This window comes from Biomphalaria glabrata, chromosome 1, assembly GCF_947242115.1.
Source record: "Biomphalaria glabrata chromosome 1, xgBioGlab47.1, whole genome shotgun sequence".
In the NCBI taxonomy this organism is placed as follows: Eukaryota; Metazoa; Mollusca; class Gastropoda; family Planorbidae; genus Biomphalaria; species Biomphalaria glabrata.
The window spans coordinates 19,279,470-19,303,460 of NC_074711.1; the positions used below are offsets into that span (position 1 = coordinate 19,279,470).

General features: G+C 36.6%; 1 protein-coding gene across 4 annotated transcripts in view; it reads right to left on the reverse strand.

Moving 5' to 3' along the window:
- Nucleotides 1-23,991, reverse strand: part of LOC106073239 (multiple C2 and transmembrane domain-containing protein 1-like) — a 163,277-nt gene extending 139,286 nt beyond the window's left edge. Inside the window, exon 1 of one of the 4 annotated variants that reach the window (XM_056026658.1) lies at nt 23,854-23,991. In XM_056026658.1, coding sequence (XP_055882633.1) covers nt 23,854-23,893 — 40 coding nt within the window. In that variant the 5' untranslated portion in view covers nt 23,894-23,991. Of the gene's footprint in view, nt 1-413; nt 640-13,645; nt 13,710-16,886; nt 17,038-23,853 lie in introns of those variants that run through there. The other 3 variants (XM_056026682.1, XM_056026655.1, XM_056026675.1) reach the window with 3 other exon arrangements.

The following is a 23,991-nucleotide window of genomic DNA, read 5'->3' on the forward strand; positions in this document are numbered from 1 at the left end:
CGAAACATGAAAAACATTTTAAATAAATATTTTTATTAGTCTTTTACTAGTCTAATCTAACCAGGTTAAATAAAATATCTGATCTTTAATAGCCTTAAATATACCAATGACAATTTCATGTTGTCAAGATAAAAGATTAATCTTAAAATCTATTAAGTCCATAATACGACCATTGTCAAACAGGTTTGTCTAAATCTTGCAAATGTAAACAATTCAACGCGTAACAGTGACTAAATCCCAATAATTACGTGAATGAATCATCAAGAATCAATCTTATCGATCTGAAGCCTTATCACTGTAACACTATTTTAGTCGAAGGTAATTCTTTGAGAACCAGTGATGTTTGGTGCAATAGTAAATTGACTTAATATTTAAAAATAAAACATTCAAAAGAAAAAGAAGGCTAAGGTGACCTATTATGTGGACTAGATCTCTAGAAATATTGTTGTCAGCTTAAAACTTGGGAATTATACTTTTATAAATTCCTTAAAAATATCAATGTCCCGTTCGATTCCTATAATAAACTTAAAATGTTCAACATAATTATATCGCCTGCTTCTATCATCCTTCAGAAATTCGAATGTGAACTTGAACACTAAATCGGCACAATATCCTTTCCATTTAGGCGCTGTAACTAGGGAAAACAAAACACCAGAAATGAGAACAAGAGAGAGAGAGAGAGAGACAGAGAGAGAGAGAGAAACGGAAGTGGATGAAATAGTGGGATGGCGACAGGCTGACCAAAAAAAAAAAAAGAAACATAACTCTAAAAGTAAATCAATAGATAAGCTCTGCCTGTGTATGAAAGGGTATTAGTTACGTCACAGGGGGTGATAACGTTTGATCATAGGCTAGAGTTTCCGGGAACATTTAATGTCACATTTCTCGTCTGTTGAGGCCCAGATGGAATTTCAGCTCACGTAATAGGCATATAATTGACTATTTTCTTGTATTAGATGGCCTTAGAGAATACATTGGTTGAAAGGTCCAATACCTACCTCGGTATTGCGTGGGAAAATGTGTACATGTAAATGCTCTAAATTGGCGTCTAATCATTTAAGCTGTATATTGGGGTAATATTATTGTCAGGGAGAGGTATGGCGAGAATGAATGTTAGTTTGATATTTTGGTATGATTGTTATATCCCCTTGTTATGAATGCGAAGTGTTGCACGTGTTGTGAACTGAGTGATTAAGTCTTTGTTGAATGTGCGAGAGAATGTGTTTGTCAGTAAGGTCTTGCTCCCGGTCCAGGAAGGTTGGACGTTTACTTCCTGGACTGGTATTTATGCATTTATATATTTATAAGTTGATGGACTGGTGTTTTGTTTATTAATATTTACTTGAGCAATATTGGATATTAAAATATTGATATATTCTTGGAGATTTGGAGTTGGAATTGATGTGTAGGCTATCTAGTGGTAACTGTTCTTATTTGAGTAATTAAACAAGTATTGTTAAGTGTTATTGAGGATTCATACCCCCCAACGAGCCAAGTCAAGAAACACACCAACCAAGAGAGACAAAAAGCAAGCAGCAGTACATATATATATATATATATATAATTAAGACATCTGACAATTATTATGCCTGGTCGTGTAATAAGCGTTCCGAACTGTCGTCGCAATGGTACAGGGTTCGAATCTTGCACTCCACCGCACCCACCCCCCTCCTGAAGGAGATTAGGTTTAGGAAGTAATATACCTTAGAGAAGTCTCAAACTTGAAACTTTATTTCTAGAAGAGTTCGGATGAAAACTCGAGTCTCATTTACGTCAACATATTTCTTTTTAAAGTGGCAGCCCCCCCCCCCCCCCAACCAGACCTGAACAAAAAAATGGCTTTTGGTTCAATAAAAGAAAATGTTTACCATGTCTGAATTCAACTATCTGGGTGCCTGGCATCTTAGAAAAGCAAAGAGTAAGTTGTTAGTTGGCCACATTATTTTAATCTTAAATAATCTCTTGTCCAGAGGCGCGTGGCTGAGTTGTAAAGCGCTTGGCTTCCGAACCGAGGAGTCCCAGATTCGATTTCTGGTGAAGACTGGGATTTTTAATTTCGAGATCTTTATACCAGATCTACCTGACATTAGTTATAGAAAAGTAAAGGCGGTTAGTCATTGTGCTGACCACATGACACCCTCGTTAACAGATGACCTTTACATCATCTGCCCCATAGATTGCAACGTGTGAAATGGGATACTTTACCTGTCCACGTACAGAAGGATTACAATACTCAACAAAGAAAAACAAATAGTAGTAAAGATGTGCTAGTCACCCAAGTCGTATTGTTTTAATCAAGATTTCTAATTTCAGTCTGGAAATAAAGCTTTGGATTGACACAGCTGAAACACCACCATTGAGATGCAATATCGAAAATCTAAAAAGATTTTCTATAAATTTTACTTAACAGTTACCACCAGTGAAAATGTGTTTCAATTAACAATGAAATATTGATCACGTGTCTGTAGACATATTTAGACGTAACATAAAGAAATATCCCTGTATGACTACGGCATAAATCCAGACACATAAATATATTTAGTTCTTCTGTAATTCGGATACTACCTAAATCTAGCATAGAAAATAAAATAGCTCCATATTTGTACATCTATTAATCAGGTAATGGTATAGTAATAAATGAAAATACATCGGAGTCCGAAGAGCGACGAATATATTGAATAATTAGTAAAACATCGAGTTTTACTTCGACACAACTAACATCTCGTTAACAACAAATTCTCAAAAGAGCCTGTTGACAGTTCAAAGACTCTCGCTGTCAATGTTAGAACGTCCCAGTATCGGTCAGAGTATTTCAAGACCATTCCACGTCTTTCAGAAACACACTGGAGTTTTAAGCAAGCAAGTCTTTTCGTTTTCCTTGACAACTGGTTTTATATGTACTAGTCGACCCGCGGCGTAGCATACGCCGCTATTTTGCAGGGCAGGCCTTAGGCCACTGCAACCTATGCGACCGCAGTGAGCCCCGCAATTTCATAGTACCCGCGCTAATTCTAGGTGTATAAATTATTAAGTTAAACCATTTTATAACTTATAACAGATTTCCCGCGGCCTCCTGACGATTTACCGGGAGCTCCTGGAAATCTCATAAAATTGCAAAATATACGAAAAAGTCCTGGAAATATCCGGAAACTATTAAAATCTTTTGAAAAATCATACATATCTCATGAAATATATAGAAAAAATGGTCATTCTGGGATGTCATTCAATATGGAAAACGCCAATCCTACGCGCGATAAAAAAAACGGCAATATGCAATACCCGTAATCATGGGCGTAGCCAGGATTTTTTTTCGGGGGGGGGAGGGGTTTGGGGGGGGGATTATTTCTGGTATTGAAAGCCAACTAAATGCATATTCTGAGGTACCTACAGTGCATTATTTTGCTATTAAAAAGTTTTATTTCAAAAACCTAATGTGCTATTCTTACTGACGTCTGAAGCCTCTTTCCACCTGCTCTGAGGACCTCCATGAAAGTGTGGCACCAAGTTGTACTAGAATGTCATCGCAACTCTTATTATGCGTAATTCATTTTGTCGGAGAACATGTCCCGTAAACCTCATTCGACGCTCTGTCACAACCTTACTAAGTTGTCGACTCCCACTTCGGCATAGGATTTCCTTGATTTAGACCTGTCTCTATAACTGACTTTTAAAATCCGTCTTAGCCATCTTTGTAGAGCCACATGTAGTGCTTTTCAATTTCATTGCACTTTATTAATGGAGCGCAGCCACTGGTAGACATGTGTAACTAATCTTGACTACGATCTTGGAATTAGGTGACTATTTTGCTTTAGATGTTATATCGAAAAGGGAAGTTTTATCGTCAAAATCATCTTTTGGGGGGCTAAACTAAAATATATCTGGAGTTGTTTTTTTTTTTAAATTCAAAACCACATTTAGCTACGGTCATAGAATTTGGTGACTGTAGTTTGCTTTAGAAATAACATTGAAGAGAAAGGCTTTCACTCAATACTATCTTGAGGGGTTTTAAGCTTTTAAAAAAGCCATCTGGAGGAGAGGAGTTGAAACTCAAAACCCCCCATTGGCTTGGCTACGCTTAAAGAATTTTAGTGTGTAATTTGATTGATATTTTTTTAAATAGAAGAGGTATTTTTTAGCATCAAACCCCTCTGAAGGGAAATTTAAACTCAAAACACCCAATGGGCTTAGCTACGCTCAAAACATTTTGATTGCGAAATTTATTTTTTTTACTTTGAAGATTTATTTTTTATTGCTTCAAACCCCGCTGGCGGGGGGTTTAAACTAAAAAACCCTTTGGCTATGCTCATAGCATTTTGAGGGCGTAATTTGCTTTTTTTTTATATATTGAAGAGGTATTTTTAGCTTCAAACCAAGTTGAAGAGGGGTTTAAACTCCAAAACTCTTTGGGTACGCTCATACAATTTTGAGTGTGTAATCTGCTTTTTTATATTGAAGAGGGGTTTATCGTAAATTTTGGAGAGGGGTTTAAAATAAAAAAAATCTTCCTTAGATGTGCTCTTGGGATTGTCGTTTGCATTTTTTTTTTGTTTTATAGAAAAGGGGGATTTAAATGCAAAACCCCTAGTAGGGGGTTTTAAACTCAAAACCCCTGGTAGGGGGTTTTGAAACTTAAAACCCCCTTGCAGGGGTTTTCAAACTCAAAACCCCCTGGTAGGGGGTTTCAAACTCAAAACCCCTTAAATCCCCCTGGTAGGAGGTTTCCAACTCAAAACCGCTTGGTAGGGGGATGGAGTGATCGTTAAATGAACTTGTGTGTTACCCGTGCTTGTAATCGTGCTAGTATTTGTAATCGTGTTCGCATTATCGTAGTCTGTGAATCGTGACCAGTCTGTACTGTGTTATTGTGTGTATCAGTCGTGTTTTATTGAAATAAAGCCTTGTTTCTAAGGTTATGAATTGACTTAGTATATTACAATTTATTTCAATAAAACCATTCTTAAATGGACAAGTTTTTGCGTCCCAATAGACTGGATGCTGATCCTAGTTCAACTAATGCTTCAGTTACATGGAAACATTGGATTTCTTGTTTTGACAGATTCGCAACGAAGGTAGGGGCTAGTGAAAGCGAACAGTTTGACCTGCTATGCAACTTTGTGTCTCCATCCTTATATCAGTATATTTCTACCTGTTCTAAATACTCAGAAGCAAAATCTATTCTTGAGAATTTATTTGTGAAGGCCCCTAATGAAACATTGGCCAGACATTTGCTTGCAACTTGCAAACAAGAAGTCGATCAAAGTCTTGATCAATTTGTACACAAGCTGAGAGTGATGGCCAGAGATTGTCAGTTCCGAGCTGTCAGTGCTGACAAAAATGAAGAGGACGCCATTCGCGATGCCTTTGTTAGCGGCATGCGTTCGAGTGTAATTAGACAGAGGCTACTTGAGAAAAGATCCCTTGACTTGAAAATGGCTTTAGATATTGCCAAGACACTCGACATGGCCCAAAAAGAATCCAGTTCGTTTAGTACTCCTTCTCAATTGGTAGAGTCAACTCTTTCGTCATCGGCAATCTCAACCGAAGAAATGGTGGACTCAGAAACAATCGCAACAGTGAGTACTAAATGTTTCTTTTGCGGAGGTAGTCGGCATCTCAGAGCGAAATGCCCTGCCAAAGACTGCATGTGTCATTCGTGCGGGAAAAATGGACATTTTTCGAAGGTTTGCAGGTCTCGCAACACTCCTATAACCAAAACAAAAGTCAAAACATCTCCTAGCCACGAGATTAAAAGACAATCTTGTAAAGATTGTAGCTGCATTAAGGACTCTACACATCTAACATCACTAATTGCTACTTCGTCTGTATCTGGTTTAACTAAATCAACAGTACACATCTCTGTAAATGGCGTGAACCTAAAAGCCCTAATTGATACAGGTAGCGGGGAAAGCTACATTTCTTCAAACATACCAAGAGAATACGATTGGTCAGTGACACGTTCAAAGCACAAAATTTCTATGGCGTCATCTCAACTGTCAAGCGTCACAAGAGGCCACATGTTTGCATCGCTAAAATACAAAGGGGAAGTTTACAATCAATTCAAACTTTCGTTACTAGATGAACTTTGCACTGATGTAGTGCTTGGGTTAGATTTCCTCGCATTGCACAAAGAACTGATAATTCCATTCAAAGGTGGTCGACCCGCATTTCATGTCTGCTCGCTCAATGCTGTTAAGGTAGAGGCACCACAATTGTTTGCAAATTTATCCCCTGATTGCAGACCTATTGCTACTAAATCTCGTCGTTACTCCTTCCAAGACACACAATTTATTAAAGCTGAAGTTGAGAAATTGATACGAAACGGTATCATTGAACCTTCCAAATCACCTTGGAGAGCTCAAGTCCTTGTCACGACCAATGAGCGGCACAAAAAGCGAATGGTCGTTGATTATAGCCAAACTATAAATAGATTTACTTACCTGGACGCTTACCCCATGCCTAGAGTGGATGAAATGGTGGAGAAAATTTCCAGGTATGAAATCTTTAGCACATTGGATTTGGAGAGTGCTTATCACCAAATACCTATCCAACAGAGCGAAAAGAAATACACAGCCTTCGAAGCTTGTGGTAAACTCTACCAGTTTTGCAGAATACCCTTTGGGGTCACTAACGGTGTAGCTTGCTTCCAGAAAACCATAGACACTATTATAGAAAAAGAAAAGTTGTCTGACACGTTTGCCTATGTCGACAATGTAACAATATGTGGTACAGATGTAGACTCCCATAACAAAAATCTGTTGCATTTTCAGAAGGTAGCTCAGGAATACGGAATAACTTTCAACGAAAGTAAAAGTGTATTTGCTACTAAGAAGGTAAAGCTGCTTGGATATGAAATATCCAAAGGACATTTAAAGCCGGACCCTGATAGATTTCAAGCTCTGCGAGATTTGCCACCTCCAAAAGATCTGAAGTCTCAGAAAAGGATTGTAGGACTTTTGGCATATTATGCTCACTGGATACAAAATTTCTCCGACAAATTGTATCCTATAATGAAAAATCAAATTTTTCCTGTACCTACAGAAGTAAAAACAGCGTTTGAAGACTTGAAAGAAGAATTGCAGAAAGCAGCAATTTTCACCATAAAGTATGACCATCCTCTAATTGTGGAAACTGACGCTTCTGACATCGCAGTAGCTGCCACTTTAAATCAGGACGGAAGACCTATTGCATTCTTCTCTAGAACTCTTTCACCTAGTGAAAGGCATCAATCTGCCATAGAGAAAGAAGCAACTGCAATAATTGAAGCTATACGCAAATGGAAGCATTATTTGTGTGGCAATTATTTTACCCTTATTACGGACCAGCGGTCTATTTCATACATATTTAAAGACATTCATGACAAGAAAATTAAAAACGATAAGATACAAAGGTGGAAATTGGAACTGGCAAGCTTCAAGTTTGATATACAGTATAGACCTGGGAACGCCAACACAGCAGCAGACACCTTGTCTAGAGGGCACTGTGCAACCATGACGAAACAAAGTAGCCTGAAGACGTACCATGACTACCTGTGTCATCCAGGTGTCACTAGACTTCTACATTATGTCAGGTCAAAGAACTTACCCTTCTCGGTTGAAGAGGTCAGGCAGACCATTCAACAATGCAGAACCTGCAATAGAATTAAACCGCAATTCTATAAGGAATTTGCAGGTACGCTCATCAAGGCCACACAGCCGTTTGAAAGAATAAGTGTTGACTTTAAAGGTCCTTTGCCATCAGCTACTCGCAACAAGTACTTGTTAACAATGATTGACGAATATTCGCGGTTTCCATTCGCTTTTCCCTGTCCTGATATGACATCTAAGACAGTAATAAAGTGCTTCGACCAGTTATTTTTCCTCTTTGGAACACCCAGTTACATCCACTCTGATCGTGGCTCATCATTTATGTCCACAGAAACTACAGAATATCTACATTCTAAGGGCATAGCCACTAGCAGGACAACGCCCTATAACGCAAAAGGAAATGGTCAAATAGAAAAGCTGAATAAAACATTGTGGCAGGCTATTTTATTAGCATTGGACTCAGGGAAGTTGGAACTATCACAGTGGGAATCTGTGTTGCCCCAGGCACTTCACTCCATTCGATCATTACTGTGTACTTCTACTAATGAAACTCCACACGAACGGATCTTCAAATTCAACAGAAGATCGCCAACGGGAACATCCTTGCCTACTTGGCTACAGAACCCAGGCAAAGTATTACTAAAATCACCTGTAAGATCTTCAAAATTTGACCCATTGGTACAAGAGGTTGAACTTATTAGCTGCAACCCACAGTACGCCCATATACGATTTCCAAATGGCCGGGAGGAGACAGTGTCGCTTAGGCAGCTGGCGCCGAAGGAAAGTTCCACGAACGACTATTTCGAACCAGAGAACGGTATTCTGCCTCAAGAGGTCGGTGACTCTTTGGATCTCTCACCAGGGAGTCGCTACGTGCCTGAAACTATCAGTAATTCACAGAGTCCCACCCCAATGATGTACAACCAGCCAGAAGTCATCAGTGACTCACAGGGGAGCCACCCAATGCCAGAGGCCAATATTGACTCGAGTCCCGTACAGGACAGTTACGACTTGCAAGGAGAAAAGTCTACGCCAGAGATACCTCCGGATCCTTCCCTTCATACGCATGGCTATAACCTAAGACCCAGAAAGAAATGAAGGAGGGGTGAATGGAGTGATCGTTAAATGAACTTGTGTGTTACCCGTGCTTGTAATCGTGCTAGTATTTGTAATCGTGTTCGCATTATCGTAGTCTGTGAATCGTGACCAGTCTGTACTGTGTTATTGTGTGTATCAGTCGTGTTTTATTGAAATAAAGCCTTGTTTCTAAGGTTATGAATTGACTTAGTATATTACAGGGGATTTTAAACTCGAAACCCCATTGGCTGTGCTAGGGCAAGTGATGGTTTAGTATTAAAATTTCACCTAAAATAAACAAAATTAAAGCAAAAGATCAGTCACTAATCATTTCGGGGGGGGGGGGGTTCAAGGGTTTTGAACCCCCCGCCCCGGCTACGCCCATGCCCGTATTAGTGGAATCAAGTGAAAGAAGTTCTCGCGCGTCAAACTAATGAAGAATTACTTGAGGTCAACAATTCTCAAAGATAGATTGAAACATTTGGTAATTCTTGCTATTGAGCGTGATCTATTTAAAAACCAGAATTCTTATGATATACTGTATGACCTCGCTACACACAAGGCTCGTGTAGTAATTCTGTGCGTAGTAAAGAATGAATAAAATGCAAAGACGAATATATTTTCTAATACAAACACTTAATTTTCACTTATTCAAACTGGGCCCCGCGAAATCCGTTTCGCATTGGGCCCACAATGATTAAGTCCGGTCCTGCTATTTAGTGACGGGTGCGTGGGGTAACTCTAGTCCGACTTTTAGAAATAAAAGAGTGATCTTTCCTTTACGTCTTCTCGAAACTGTTGAGCCATGAAGAGAATTATATATATGGATGGTGTATCACGGCACAGCCAGAGGTGGATCTGGGGAGGTTGCATGCGGCAATCTTCATCTCACAGCCCAAAGAGTGAGGAGCGATTGATTAGTTTTTGTAAATAATAATTTTATAATGTAACCTAAATGATTGTATTGCTTACATGGTAAGAGAAAAAATTTATAACGAACCATTTGTAGATGTATGTATGAAGAGAAACAGTGATTCTTAGTAGAGATTATATAAGGGGAAACAGAGACTAACCATTCTTTGATTAAATTATATAGGTCTACTGAAATAATGACGTCTTTTTTTAAATTAAATTATGTAATGAAATAATAACAAGCCACTTTTTACAAAGCTTATATCAACTCACTCTGTCTCTCTGTCGGTCTGTCTGGTAGAAAGTGTGTACACGTTATTTCGCCCACACCCATTCTCTGATCAAGTTGAAACTTCGCACAAGTATCCATTGGCATAGAAAAAAAACGAATAAAATAAGTAACTAATTAGTCAATTAATTACTGGTAATTAATTATTTGTTTGATACCAACAAGGGAAACAAATCCTTCCGTTTTCACAGATGTGGCTTCATTTGTTGGGTTTAGTCCCTTACATAATTGTTAACGCTACCATTCTGCGATCACGTTGAACCTTTAAACAATTATTTATTTACCTAACAAAACATTAATCAATAAAAAAATATATCCTATTAGTCAATTAATTTTTAATAATTAATTATTTTGCTTCATATCGAATGAGGTAAAAAACTTGTACATTATTGATGAACATAATGTTTAGGTCGGAGTTCTGCTTATGATAAGCTTTGTTTTTCTTGTTTTTTTTTAAGGATTTTTTTTATTTTGCATGTTTTGATTAAATTATATAATGAAATCATGACAGCCATTTTTTGATTAAATGATATAATGAAATCATGACAGCCATTTTTTGATTAAATTATATAATGAAATCATGACAGCCATTTTTTGATTAAATGATATAATGAAATCATGACAGCCATTTTTTGATTAAATTATATAATGAAATCATGACAGCCATTTTTTGATTAAATGATATAATGAAATCATGACAGCCATTTTTTGATTAAATTATATAATGAAATCATGACAGCCATTTTTTGATTAAATTATATAATGAAATCATGACAGCCATTTTTTGATTAAATTATATAATGAAATCATGACAGCCATTTTTTGATTAAATTATATAATGAAATCATGACAGCCATTTTTTGATTAAATTATATAATGAAATTATGACAGCCATTTTTTGATTAAATTATATAATGAAATCATGACAGCCATTTTTTGATTAAATGATATAATGAAATCATGACAGCCATTTTTTGATTAAATTATATAATGAAATCATGACAGCCATTTTTTGATTAAATTATATAATGAAATCATGACAGCCATTTTTTGATTAAATTATATAATGAAATCATGACAGCCATTTTTTGATTAAATGATATAATGAAATCATGACAGCCATTTTTTGATTAAATTATATAATGAAATCATGACAGCCCCTTCTTAGATCGAATTATAGTGTTCGAGGGAAAACAATAAGACAGATGCAGATATAGAGGTAGAGAGGGGTGCGGGACAAAGGAGATGGCGAGAAACCGGTGGTTACTTCCAGTTCCAAAGATAAATAAATAAGTAAGAAAGAGAGAGAGCGTGCACTCAACAATGACATAGTCCCAACATAAAAAAAGTATGACAGCAGTTCCTCTACATCGTCCCATTGCACAAAGAAAACCATAAATTAATCATTTGGATGGAAGGCAACAGAGTCCTTGGTTACCTAGTTCGGAATATTTCATCCGTTGAATCTTGTATTTAAGTTGTTTACTCGTTGTCCGCATGGTTTCCAAAACAGCCAATTGTTGATTTTTTGTTCTGTAAGCATAAACCCCGATGCATACCTTAAATGAATTTACAATTTAACTTTAATTTTGTTGCTATTATTTCTATGACGGTCGATCAAGTCCTTATTATTTAGCTAGTTTAACAATAAAGCATTGCCTTTCGAGTCCGAATAATAAGGAAGAATGTACTATTACACGAAAATCCGCAGACCCAGCTGTGACCTACATATTTTGTCGCAAACAACACAAACAAAGCCCTTATCTGTAAGGAGCTTAATTTAAGTTCACATTCAGCAGTCTGCACCTGTCTTAGGATGTAGATTTTCTTTCTATGTCAGATGTATCCCTATGACCTGCTGTCTATTGGAAAGTCATATGCTGTCAGAGGTTCTCCTCTATACCAGTCAAGCGACAGAGACGCCTATAACAGCTCGCACATTTCACTGTTATTTTGTCTTCCTTGCATGACCATTGGTGTGTTCATAGCGTACAATTCACATACTAGATCTAGTGCCAATGTCAATGGCTCAAAAACACTGGGGTCATTAGCTACCTGTACGAGTCTCATTAAAGCTGTTTTATTTGAATTCAGTTCACCATTATTAAACTGTTCACCAAGAATAAATACAGTGTATCATGATTGATAGAGATCAATGATCAATACGAGGATGACACACTCGACTCCGATACAATGCTTGCTTGTAGAACTGAACTTGTAAATAACATCTGTCCGACAATAATGTTTAATTTCCACTCTTGAGTACACTTGATGATAACAATGAGTCATTTCGATGATACTCTTAGGGTTATAAAATTATTAAATTGTGACTGAAATAAAGGTATATAGTTTATGACCAGTTGATATATAAACGGCACCATATTTGGAATAATAATTCTATGTCTATGAGAAAAAAGTGGGTAGGCAATCTAGATATCAAAGTTAAAAGCTTGTTACTAGTTTTTTAAAAGTTAAAATGTTTTAGCATTATAATTTTAAACAGTGCACATATTAAAAAAATAAATTTTAAACACAAATTAAATGTATTTTCTTAAAATTTATTTTTTTCTAATAGTACATTTACAGACCTACTGAATGAATTAATATTTATTGTTAATAATTTTTTAAAAATCAACTTTGCTAATTTGTAGTTAATCCAAAAGTATAAATCAGTAATAAATTCCTAGAAGCATTATCAAGCGGTATACTCCTCCCCCCCCCCTCCCACCACTAAAAATATTGCCTTCTCTATTTGTTAGTATTGGTTGTCTTAATTGTTTTTTTTTTAATCTTATGCTACAAAGGCATTAATCCCATCCCCCAACCAAAACAACAACAAAAAAAAAAACGTAAGTCTAAAAAAGAGGCATAGACCCCAAATAAGCAGTACTTTCTCTATATTAGGTTAAACAAATTCTGTGACGAACTGTCATAACATATGCAAGTTAATTTGTATCTCTACAAGTTAAGTTGTAACACAGTCAGCTTGAATAAGCTCTTTGCGGTAAAAATAGTACCGAACTATCTCATAATAACCATGTCTATATAACATATAACATATAACATATGTTATAACATATAACAGTCTACACTCTTGAACACCTTGCATTTTTTGGGAAGCCATTAAATTGTTTTGCCTTGTGTGTTACTGTAATTACAAATAAATACTGATTACCTTACAAAAAAAAAAAAACACGATTCTAATCTGTTCGCAAAACATGTATAGTAAGATACGCTCTCAACTTTATTCAGAGCTATCGGTTTCTTAATCGATGTTTGTCATCAGTTCTGTGGTTCACATAGAATAAAGAGTATCAAAATAGGCAAGTGGGAAAGCTCTCCTCTCATGAGTTTGTGTTTTGACAGTAGCTCACAGTGGCCAATTTCAAAACAGGAAGAGAAGTCTTTCAAGTCTTCATAAGGAAAACAAAAGACAACGCTGCAGAAGACCTCAATGTAAGTGTGTGTGTGTACAAACTAATATATGAATACAACCAACCAACAAGGACGGCAGACTACAAACAACGAATGAAGCTGTAATGCTGCTGAATAGCCAATAAATGATAGTGTCATTAAAATTAACTACAATGTCACACTCACACACACATGCACTCTAAAGCGCAGTTGTTGTTTTTTTAAACTAATGACATAGGTTAAAAAATAATTTTTAAAAAATTTAAATGATAACATAATGTAGGTGCCCAAGGTAGATCCGTTTTTGTTTTTTGGTAAACAATACAAGCAAATACACATGTTATTACAAGCTTACGGTATATCAACTCACTTTGTCTGTCTAGTAAAAGTTTTGAACACGTTAGTTCTCCCACACCCATTCTCTGATCCACAATTATTATTGCACCTAACAAAACAAGAATCAATAAAAAAAAATTAACTAATTAGTTAATTAATGATTGGTAATTAATTATTTTGTTTGGTATGGAACAACGGAAAGAAATCCTACTTGACTGATCTAGCAGTGTAAGTTAAAATAGACCTCTTTTTACTTTGTTTAAAGAATAAGGTCGTCACTTAAACGTTTGAAAGTAACCTACGAAACGAAAACTTCTACTTTCAAAAGCACTTTGCTGGCATAGTGGTTAGTGTGTATTGGCATGAGGAGACTTGAGCCATTTTGTTCGAATTCAAGTCATAGTTTTTTTTCAAGTTTTTTTTACTCGTATACATGGACATCATTACATTCTTATACATTAACATCATTACATTCTTACACATTGACATTATTACATTCTTAAACATTGAGATCATTACATTCTTATACACTGACATACTTACATTCTTATCCATTGACATCATTACATTCTTATACATGGACATCATTACATTCTTACGCATTGACATCATTACATTCTGACACATTGACATCATTGCATTCTTACACATTGACATCATTACATTCTTACACATTGACATCATTACATTCTTACACATTGACATCTTTACATTCTTACACATTGACATCATTACATTCTTACACATTGACATCTTTACATTCTTACACATTGACATCATTACATTCTTACACATTGACATAATTACATTCTTACACATGGACATCATTACATTCTTACACATTGACATCATTACATTCTTACACATGGACATCATTACATTCTTACACAGTGACATCATTACATTCTTATACATGGACGTTACATTTTTATTTTTTATTGTAGATTCCATTAAGCAAGTAAAAACATACTTTCTTTTAACGTTGTAACATTCAAAACTACTGAAAGTAAAAATAATCCACAAAGTGTCACCTTTTTTTCTTCATTGTTTACATAAGCAGCAACAACAATCTGCTGACGTTCGTAGCACGCCAAGCCTCATTGTCACATTTACCATCTCTGTTGTAACAAGTGTTCCAAAGAACCAAACTCTGCTCACCGCCGGTCCAATGTTTAAAGATGATGATAATGATAAGAATATTCCGCAACTTTTCTTTTTAAAATGCCGTCCTAACCCGTCTATATGAGAGACCAGCTTCCCACTCCGGAATAATGGTCGCAATTGTTTTACAAAGTGGCTGAATGGTAACGCCCAAAAAAGTTCAACATTTGAAGGTGTGATCAAACCTTAAACCTTGAGACATTTTGTATTGGTCATTTAACACCTCGCTACAATGTCTGAAGGAGGCGCGGTGGCTGAGCGGTAAAGCGCTTGGCTTCCGAACCGGGAACTGGGGTTCGAATCCTGGTGAAGACTGGGATTTTTAATTTCGGGATCTTCGGGCGCCTCTGAGTCCACCCAGCTCTAATGGGTACCTGACATTAGTTAGGGAAAAGTAAAGGCGGTTGGTCGTTGTGCTGGCCACATGACCCCCTCGTTAACCGTAGGCCACAGAAGCAGATGACCTTTACATCATCTGCCACACAGACCACAAGGTCTGAAAGGGGAACTTTATTTACTTACAATGTCTGAGCTGCATAGAAGTATCATAATACAGCATAATCACATGCCTGAAAATCAACGGTTCTAATTTACGCTACGACAGAACAACCACGTGAATCAACAGTTGTAATGTAGGCAAGACCGAATTTAAGTATTTGGAAGCCCCCGGGCAGAATATGTGTGGAGACCTCTACACTTTTTGGAAAGCTTCAATAAAAATCAATTTATTAATAAAAAAAAAAAGCCAATATATAAAAGCATGCCATATAATAAAATCAAAGAGAGTATTTGTCAATTATATGTAATTTTCCTGCCTTAAAAAAAAGATTTCTTCATATGCAAACTTCCGTAACAAAAATGTAAACCTTTTGTTTTTACTCAATGTACTAAGTTCGCAATATATCATGCTAATAGCAGACACTTATAAACTAAGACAGTCTTGACAACTGTAAGATTTAAAGTATTGTCGGTAAAAATGTGAAAAAAATGTGGCCTCCCTCAAATACGGCCCTGAATATAGGCTACAACAAAATATTAACGTGTATCAACCGTTGTAATGTTGGCTACAACACAGAACATTCGTGTGAATCAACCGTTGTCATGTAGGGTACAGCAGTACCACCACGTGGATCAACAGTTGTAATGTAGGCTACAACAATGAACAACAACAGAACATCAATGTGCTATCAACCGTTGTAAAGTAGCCAACAAAACAGAACATCCTAAAGTTTTAAAAACAACCGGGTTTATGTTCGTACCACATCCCTGACCAATGAATGTATTTAGTGAATGTTCTCGCTAATCAATCAGCTGTCAGTAAACATGTCACTGAAGACTGTTTTTACAAAAACATCAAAGAAATGGCTGCATTGAAATATCACCCTGACTAATGAATAGAATTGATGTGTGCGTGGACATGTGTGTGTCTATGTGCAGTGTGTAGGCCTACAAGCGAACGTGTGTGTGTGTGTGTAATGGAGAACAGAAGAGTTAATAAAATTTACAGAACAAAATAAAGGATCACAGCATTAAAAAAATAAATGTATAAATCATTAACACGCAAATATGGCGAATAAAGAGAGAAAGAGAGAGAGAGTCAGAGAGAGAGAATGAGAGAGAGAGAGAGAAAGATTGGAGAGACAACGAGCGAGAGAGAACTGGAGAGACAGTAGCCTATATTTTATTTGAATGATTCAAGAATGGCAAGTTAATCAGACCATTTTAATAAAGGGACCGGCCAACGCAATCAAATTATCAAACAAACAGTTACACACTATCAGCCAAACTGACGTATAAATAAATAGAGGAACAGACAGACGTATAAATAAATAGAGGAACAGACAAACAGATTATTTTAGAAAAAGATGAAAGTCTAAACTAAAAGAAAGTACAAACAAACGAAATTCTCTTTTAGTTAAATGTCCTTTACGTACAAGAAATGTGGTCTCTCACAAACCCTCGAGGGAATCTCGCCCCTCACTCATTCTCTACAAGACGCTCTACTAGCTTCTAGATCTGAATGGCAAATCGCTAAACATCTTTACAGATCTAGAATCAATGGAAGCCACAACACATTTGTACATATTTAGAATAACAATTTATATCAATCTTACCTCCAGTTCTTATAGTCGTATTTCATATTTATGTCAGTGAAATAAACAAAAATCTATCAATTCTATTTGCTCTTCTAAACCTCGAACTTAAATGTCTGGTATCAGCTGGTCAGTTCTTTTACTTTATATTAAGTGTTAAGTTTGTAAACACACTTGACCCGTCAGCTACCATAAAGTCAGTTGTAACGGTTAACTGCTGTGATAAGTTTCTTCTTTAAGTGGACCACTTCATCATTTATACCGAATAAAAAAAGGATATGTAACTGTATACCCCCTTTAATTATTTGTTTCTACTATATAATTAGCACACAACAGCTACATACACATATGAAGTAAACAAGATATACATTGATAGATGCTTACTACTTAAAGTAGTTTACTGCTATTGATGTACAATCCCATCGAAAGGTTGATGCAATCGCATGTGTGTATTGTAAAAATATTTAATACTAATGTTGCTTATATCTAAAAACTAGCAATATGTCACCAGCGGCCCGCGGGTCTTAATTTGCGTATCACTGTCGATATAGTCACTGATAGTGTTTTGTAAACAATTAAGCGAAATAATAATGTTATAAGTAAAGCCAATGCGGAATGCGTGCATGTAAAAATAGTATGAATGGAGCTATCAAAATAACTTATCGACCTAAATCCATTTTTTTCAAATAAAAACATTTGCTTGTAGGCCTACATCAACACCAATAACAGTAAACTCAGGTGTACCTCAAGGAACAGTCTTGGGTCCACTACTATTTTTAATTTACATAAATGATTTACCAAATTGCATTAGTTCAGGAACAAAAGTCAGATTATTTGCAGACGATTGCATAATATATAGAACAATAAAAACAACACAAGACACAGATATTTTACAAAGAGAATTAGATGAATTACAGAAATGGGAATCAAATTGGAGCATGTCTTTCCACCCAGAAAAATGTCAGTTATTAAGAGTAACAAAAAAACTAAAACAAATTAATTCCACTTATCTTATTCATGGCAAACCAGTAACACAGACTAAAAACGCAAAATACCTAGGTGTTATAATAAATGAAAAACTGTCATGGAATCCACATATTGATGAAACTACAAAAAAATCAAACAAAGCATTAGGATTTATTAAAAGAAATTTCTATAAATCAAATAAGAACATAAAACTAAAATGTTATTTAACTTTGGTTAGGCCAATAATAGAATATGCATCCTCCGTCTGGGACCCCTCAACTCAAGAAAACATTAAGAAACTAGAACAGACACAAAATAGAGCAGTGCGATTCATAACAAACGAATATTCACATTTGACTAGAGTAACACCTTTAGTAAAATCACTAAATTTAGAAAGCCTTCAGGACAGAAGGCTCAAAAGTAAAGTAGCAATCATACATAAAACACTGAACCATAATCTTCAAATACAAAAACAAAATTTAATAAAATACTCTGAAAGACACAAAGATAAAGGCACATTCCTCGTCCCATATGCTAGGACAAATTTGTACAAATACTCCTTCTTCCCTAGTGCTATTAGAGCATGGAATGGGTTGCCTGAGCTAGCCAGGAAAACCAGTGACTTGGCAGAATTTAAGTCATTGGTTAATATGCATGACTAAATGCATGACGCGTAGGACGTAATCATCTTCTTTTTTGAAGTAACGTCTGTATTATATAAGATAAGATATATTTGATTAAAATATGAAATGAATAGACTTTATTTAGATCTTGAGTTAGAGCTAGATCTAGAGTTCCAGACTAATCTAGAGTTAAATATTGGCTTGGATAGAGTTCGTTCTGCGCGTGCGTGGAGGCTTCGCTCTGCACATGCGTGACTTTTTTTGTTAGATTTACTCGACTCATGAATGGAACTATTAAAATGTATGTCAACAAAGCTTCGCAGCTATAGCGCAAGAATGTATGAAAATTGCTTTAGAAAAACAAATTTGAATGTTAATTTGATTAAAATATGAAATGCATGGACTATAATTAGTATGTTCATGAGTTAAAGTATAAAACTATCTTTGCGAAGAGAAGTTCTATCATCTTAGAGTTGAATTATAGTTTTAGACCTAGGAATAGAGAGATGTGTAACTCTTAGGTCTTATCTAATGAAAGAATGTACGTCAGGAATTCTAAATTCGCAGATATAAGGAACGAATGTATGTAAAAATGCTTTGAAAAACAAATTTGAAGGTTAATTTTATTAAATTATGAAATCAATAGACTATATTTTGTATTTTCACGTGTCATGTATCTGTGCAAAGGGTAGTTTTAAAAATTAGATCTAGATCTAGATCCTTTCAATCTAAACATGGTAAATATGTTCTAGATCCATGAAATACTTATACTTTCATAGAGTTGGGCAAATTTTTTTTTGAGGGTCTTTAGTTTGTTTTAGGGCTACAATACATACGTCATGGTTCCAGTCAGTACCCAAGGAACATTTCTTCCAAGTTTTATCAAGATGGGTCAAACGGTTTTTATTTTTATGCGGGACATACATATATACCTACATACGCCTTACTTTCTACTTTATAGTATAAGATAATAATAATTATTATAATTATAGCTTTTATATAGCGCTACGTTCATGCTTATAGCATGCTTAGAGCGCTATGGTCCAATCTCATTTGTGGACCAGTGGGGGAGGGGGGGGGCAGGAGTTATCTGGGAGAAGGTTTTTCCGTGCTGCCTTTAGGCGCACAGTAAACACAACTCTGCTCGAGTCGGGTGTCGAATCTCGAGCCCCCTTCATAGGTAGTCAAGACAAGCTTAGTTCAAGCGTACTAAGTCTATCGACCACGCTTCTCACATGTAGTAACAGAGTGTCTACATTTATTCTTTAATATAGATGTTGTTTATATGTAAATGTAATAACACAGAGTACACTATAAGTAAGGTTATCTATTCAGAGCTTACGATCTATATAGATCAGCTGTTTCTGTGGCCCACGGTTAAAGAGGGTGTCTTGTGGGTCAGATACTAGACTTTTCCCACCAAGTAATGTAAGGTACCTGTTAGAGCTGGATGGACCTAGTCTCTAGTACTAAAGCCATAATGAATATACTAATTGCAATATTAAATGTCTGAACGTAACCATTTGAGAAGTTACACTGCAAATATTTTCTTCCAATGTAAACGACAAGATCGAATGCTGTGGTTTTTCTAAACTGTTGGGGGACTTAAGAGACTCTCTGTTTAATCGCCATGTACAATTACATGTAAAACTAACAGAACGAAAATGTCTATACCCGATCGTCCATTTTCGTAATTACAAAGGTAATCCCAAAATGACCTCGGATATATATCATTCCTTAAGAAACTATTGAACCGAGCGTGGGTACTTAATGTTATGTCGCTACAATTGTGTGGATTTTAATATTATCTAAAATCAAAGTGAAAAAAAAATGATTGAACAAAAAATCAATGCAATATTTTGTTCACACACAAAATGTTTTGTTTTTCTTTTAATGTATGGTTCCTTCAACTGTTTAAATAGAGAACAAAAAAAAAAAAGATGGGCATCATGTCGTGTGTTTCGCACTCTTCTTCCCCTCGTCTATAATGTACGTCATTAGCTGTGGTCTCATGTAGCAGTATGATCTAGTTTGCGATATATGTGCCCCTACTTTAACATGAAGTAGTCAAAAACTTTATATTTGTTTTTGTTGATGTTGAAGAGGGTGAGGGAGGAGTGAATAAAATATATGAACTTTATTATATATATTTATTCTAAAAATACTAAACAAAATGTAATTATTGTAATTATTGTCAGAAATTTCTGCGCAAAAAACAGTGGCGTACCTTGGGTGCCTAGGTACCTTCCACTTAAGAAGGGCCCCCAAATGACTGTTCGAATTTTTTAAACTCAAATAATATAATATTACGCCATGAAGTCGAATGTCAAAATGCTGGGGCTCCGCCGGGCCCCCAAATGATGGCACATCCCTAGCTACGTGTGACAGGTGGGGAAATGTGACGTGTGTTTGGCACGTTTTAGGTCTAGGGGATGATTATTTTTGAAAGCAATCACACCCCCACTTATCAGCATATGAATCGGGAGCAGGCACGCAACGAGACAAAGCAATGAAAGATAGATACAAAAGTTAAAATAAAGGATATTTATTTACATAAATATACATATAATAATAAAAAGGGGGAGGGTTTGCATCTATCTCTAGTATATTCTATGTTTAATCATCACTCTTGCACCTAATGAGAGTATGCCACTTTGTCCTCTGACTTAGCTGGTTTTTCCTGTTGATGTCACAGCTGGCTGGGTCCTGGCTTGAGGTTCTGCAGCTGGAGGTGGCGCTCTAGCGGATAGAGGGACGCCGGTGATATAGTTCTTGTGGAGTCTCAATCCCCAAAATCTAATATCTGTAGTGGGCACAGTAGGGCGGGTGGCCGGCTACCGTGGGCACAAGGATACTGCGGGCAGAGCTGATCTGCCGTGGGCAGCGTAGTTGACAGGATATGTCCAGTGAGTTGCCGAGGGTTGGCGTAGCTATGACGTCTCGCACAGATCTGACTCTATAGGGACGTCGCGCCTAATAGCTTGACAGGTGGGCTGTCGAATAGGCGGGCAATGCCGATAGCGCCAAGTAGTAGAATTGAGTAGATCTCCGTAGGCGGTGGGTGATACTCAATAGGAAAATGCAGTGCTGAATAGCATTAAGCACATAGATAGGCCAGTAGGCAAATAGGCAGGTAAGTAATCCGATACATAGGCAGACACCTGAGGGAGGCACCAGGTATTCCTCTAGGAGTTAGAATAAATGATATAGTCCAGACTCGATAGCTCAGCTCGAATGCGAAATGAAAGAGAGTCTGGCTCCTTTTTGGATCTATTTTATATATGCCTGGAAAATGTGGGCGGACGCAGGAAATGTCCAAGGCTAAGATTTTTCTTACACGTGGATGGATTTGACTCGAGGTGGGAGCCGCACCTTGGAATATCACGCGGTGTGTTGACCAGGGTAATCTCTTAGATCAAAGGGAGACGCGAGAGAAAGGGGGGGGGGAGAAGGATTAGCTTGCATTCAAACCAAGGTGGCGTCCATTGCGGCTGTCAGACATCCTGTCGGTAAGATCACAGAGAAACGTGGGAGAGAGGGGGGAAGAAAGAAAGACTGACTCGAATTCCCCTCAAGGTGGTGTCAACCGCGACCGTCAGTCGGACATCCGGCGGATAAGACAAAAGAGATAGTGTGATTATCTTTCCCCGATCAAGGGCAGATAAATGAAAGGACTGGCCTAGTTTTCTCCAAGGTGGTGGGCGAAGTCTAGCCTGGTATAGAGGAAAAGGTGGGGCGGGTGGAGAATTTAGGGGTAGGATGGTGAAATAATTAAAATAAAATAAATAAATAATGAAAAATAATAATTAATGCTGTGATAAAATTGAGTGACTCTGACAGCGAGTTTTTGACTTGTCACACTACGCCACTGGCGAGAACAGATCGCGCCATAAAGGCCCTCGCCAAGACGTCGCGTATCGACTGCATTGTTGACACCAAGAATTATATATATATTTATTATATACACTTCCGATGATATGGACAAGAGACACCTTCACATGTACATGCACTAATGTACTGAAACTATCCGTGACTGACCGTGACAAACCCATTATAAGGATGAAGCTGGATCTATCAGCAACAAATCCTAGCCACATGCCTGAAAGTGAATCTTAATCTAATAGTTTACCATTTATTTAAAGGTTAAAAATAAACACAAAATAACAGTAGCTGCGTGTACCTCCCCCAAACCCCGCCTCCAGAAACTAGTTGAAGCTGCTTCCTCAGTTAACGAGGATCCTGTCTGACCAGCACACACACACACACACAAAATAAAGAAAAGAAAACAGACAGCCATTACAGCTGAGACCAGGCAACAATGAGCAGCTAAATATTTTTAGCAATGATAATACCAGAGACTTCACCAGAGCAGCAAGCCAGAACTCTTAGAGAAAAAGAAAATTGACCACAGCCTATATAACATGCATAAAAACTCGTTCTGGACAAAGTTTGATCACTCCTCCTCTCAACTCTTCGTTATCTTCCTTTAAACTCTCTTCTTTTTCTCTTTCTTTCTTTCTTTCTCTCTCTTTCTCTCTCTCTCTTTCCCCAGTCTCCCTACTTCTTTTCTATCTTCTCTATCATCACAATTGTTTCAATTTTAGAAAATAAACATTAAAAAAAAAAAGAAGATGTCTAATGTTTGGTCTACCCATGTGTTTGTGGGGGTTTTATGTGTCACTGGAAATATATAATAGTCAATAATAGACATAGATTAATTATAGTTTATTATAATATATGCTACATGTAAAATCTTGGCTAAAAGACTAGAGCCTATAGGCTACATCTGATAATGGCCCATTCAGCGATGTCCCTATCTGTGGAGCCATGAATTTATTTCAAAGCTGATCCAACTCTGATATTAAAAGCTTTATTTTTGGTACATTGCAGGTCTACATAGGTCTTCATACGCTTTTCCCTATTGAAAAAAAAAATCACGGCTACAGCAATGTAAATATTAGACTGTTAGACAAGATCTATTTTAAATACAAAGTGAAATCGGAAATACCAACTACTAAAAATAGATCGTCTCATCCGCATGTCAACCTTTCTTTCCCAGTGATACACTTGTGTGTCTAGAATCTGGTCTAGTTTAAAAGAAACAAAAAGATTTCTTTATTATTTAAAATATTCAGCAGGTGGTTAGATATATTTGTAGATATGATTCGGACACTAGATTTATTAACATGTTATCTCGCAAACGCTATAATGAATAGATCATGTTCAATAGCATGTTGTTAATGTGTAATAAGCGTCTAGGCCTCATCACACACCTGCTGACCTACTTATGATTAATGTGACAAGAAAAAGGTGAAACTTTAGTCACATATACATGAAATACATCTAGATGCATTGAAATGAAGAAAAAAAATTAACTGTTTTGAAAATGAATTACTTACCGTGGTCCAAAGACCGAGAAATAAATCTTTGCTTGAACATTATTTTCTATTATCCCATCAAGAAAAAAAACAACAACGGCAACTAGCGTCGTCTGCTTCCAAAACATTGTCTCGTAGTGCTACGCATGCGCCATGACC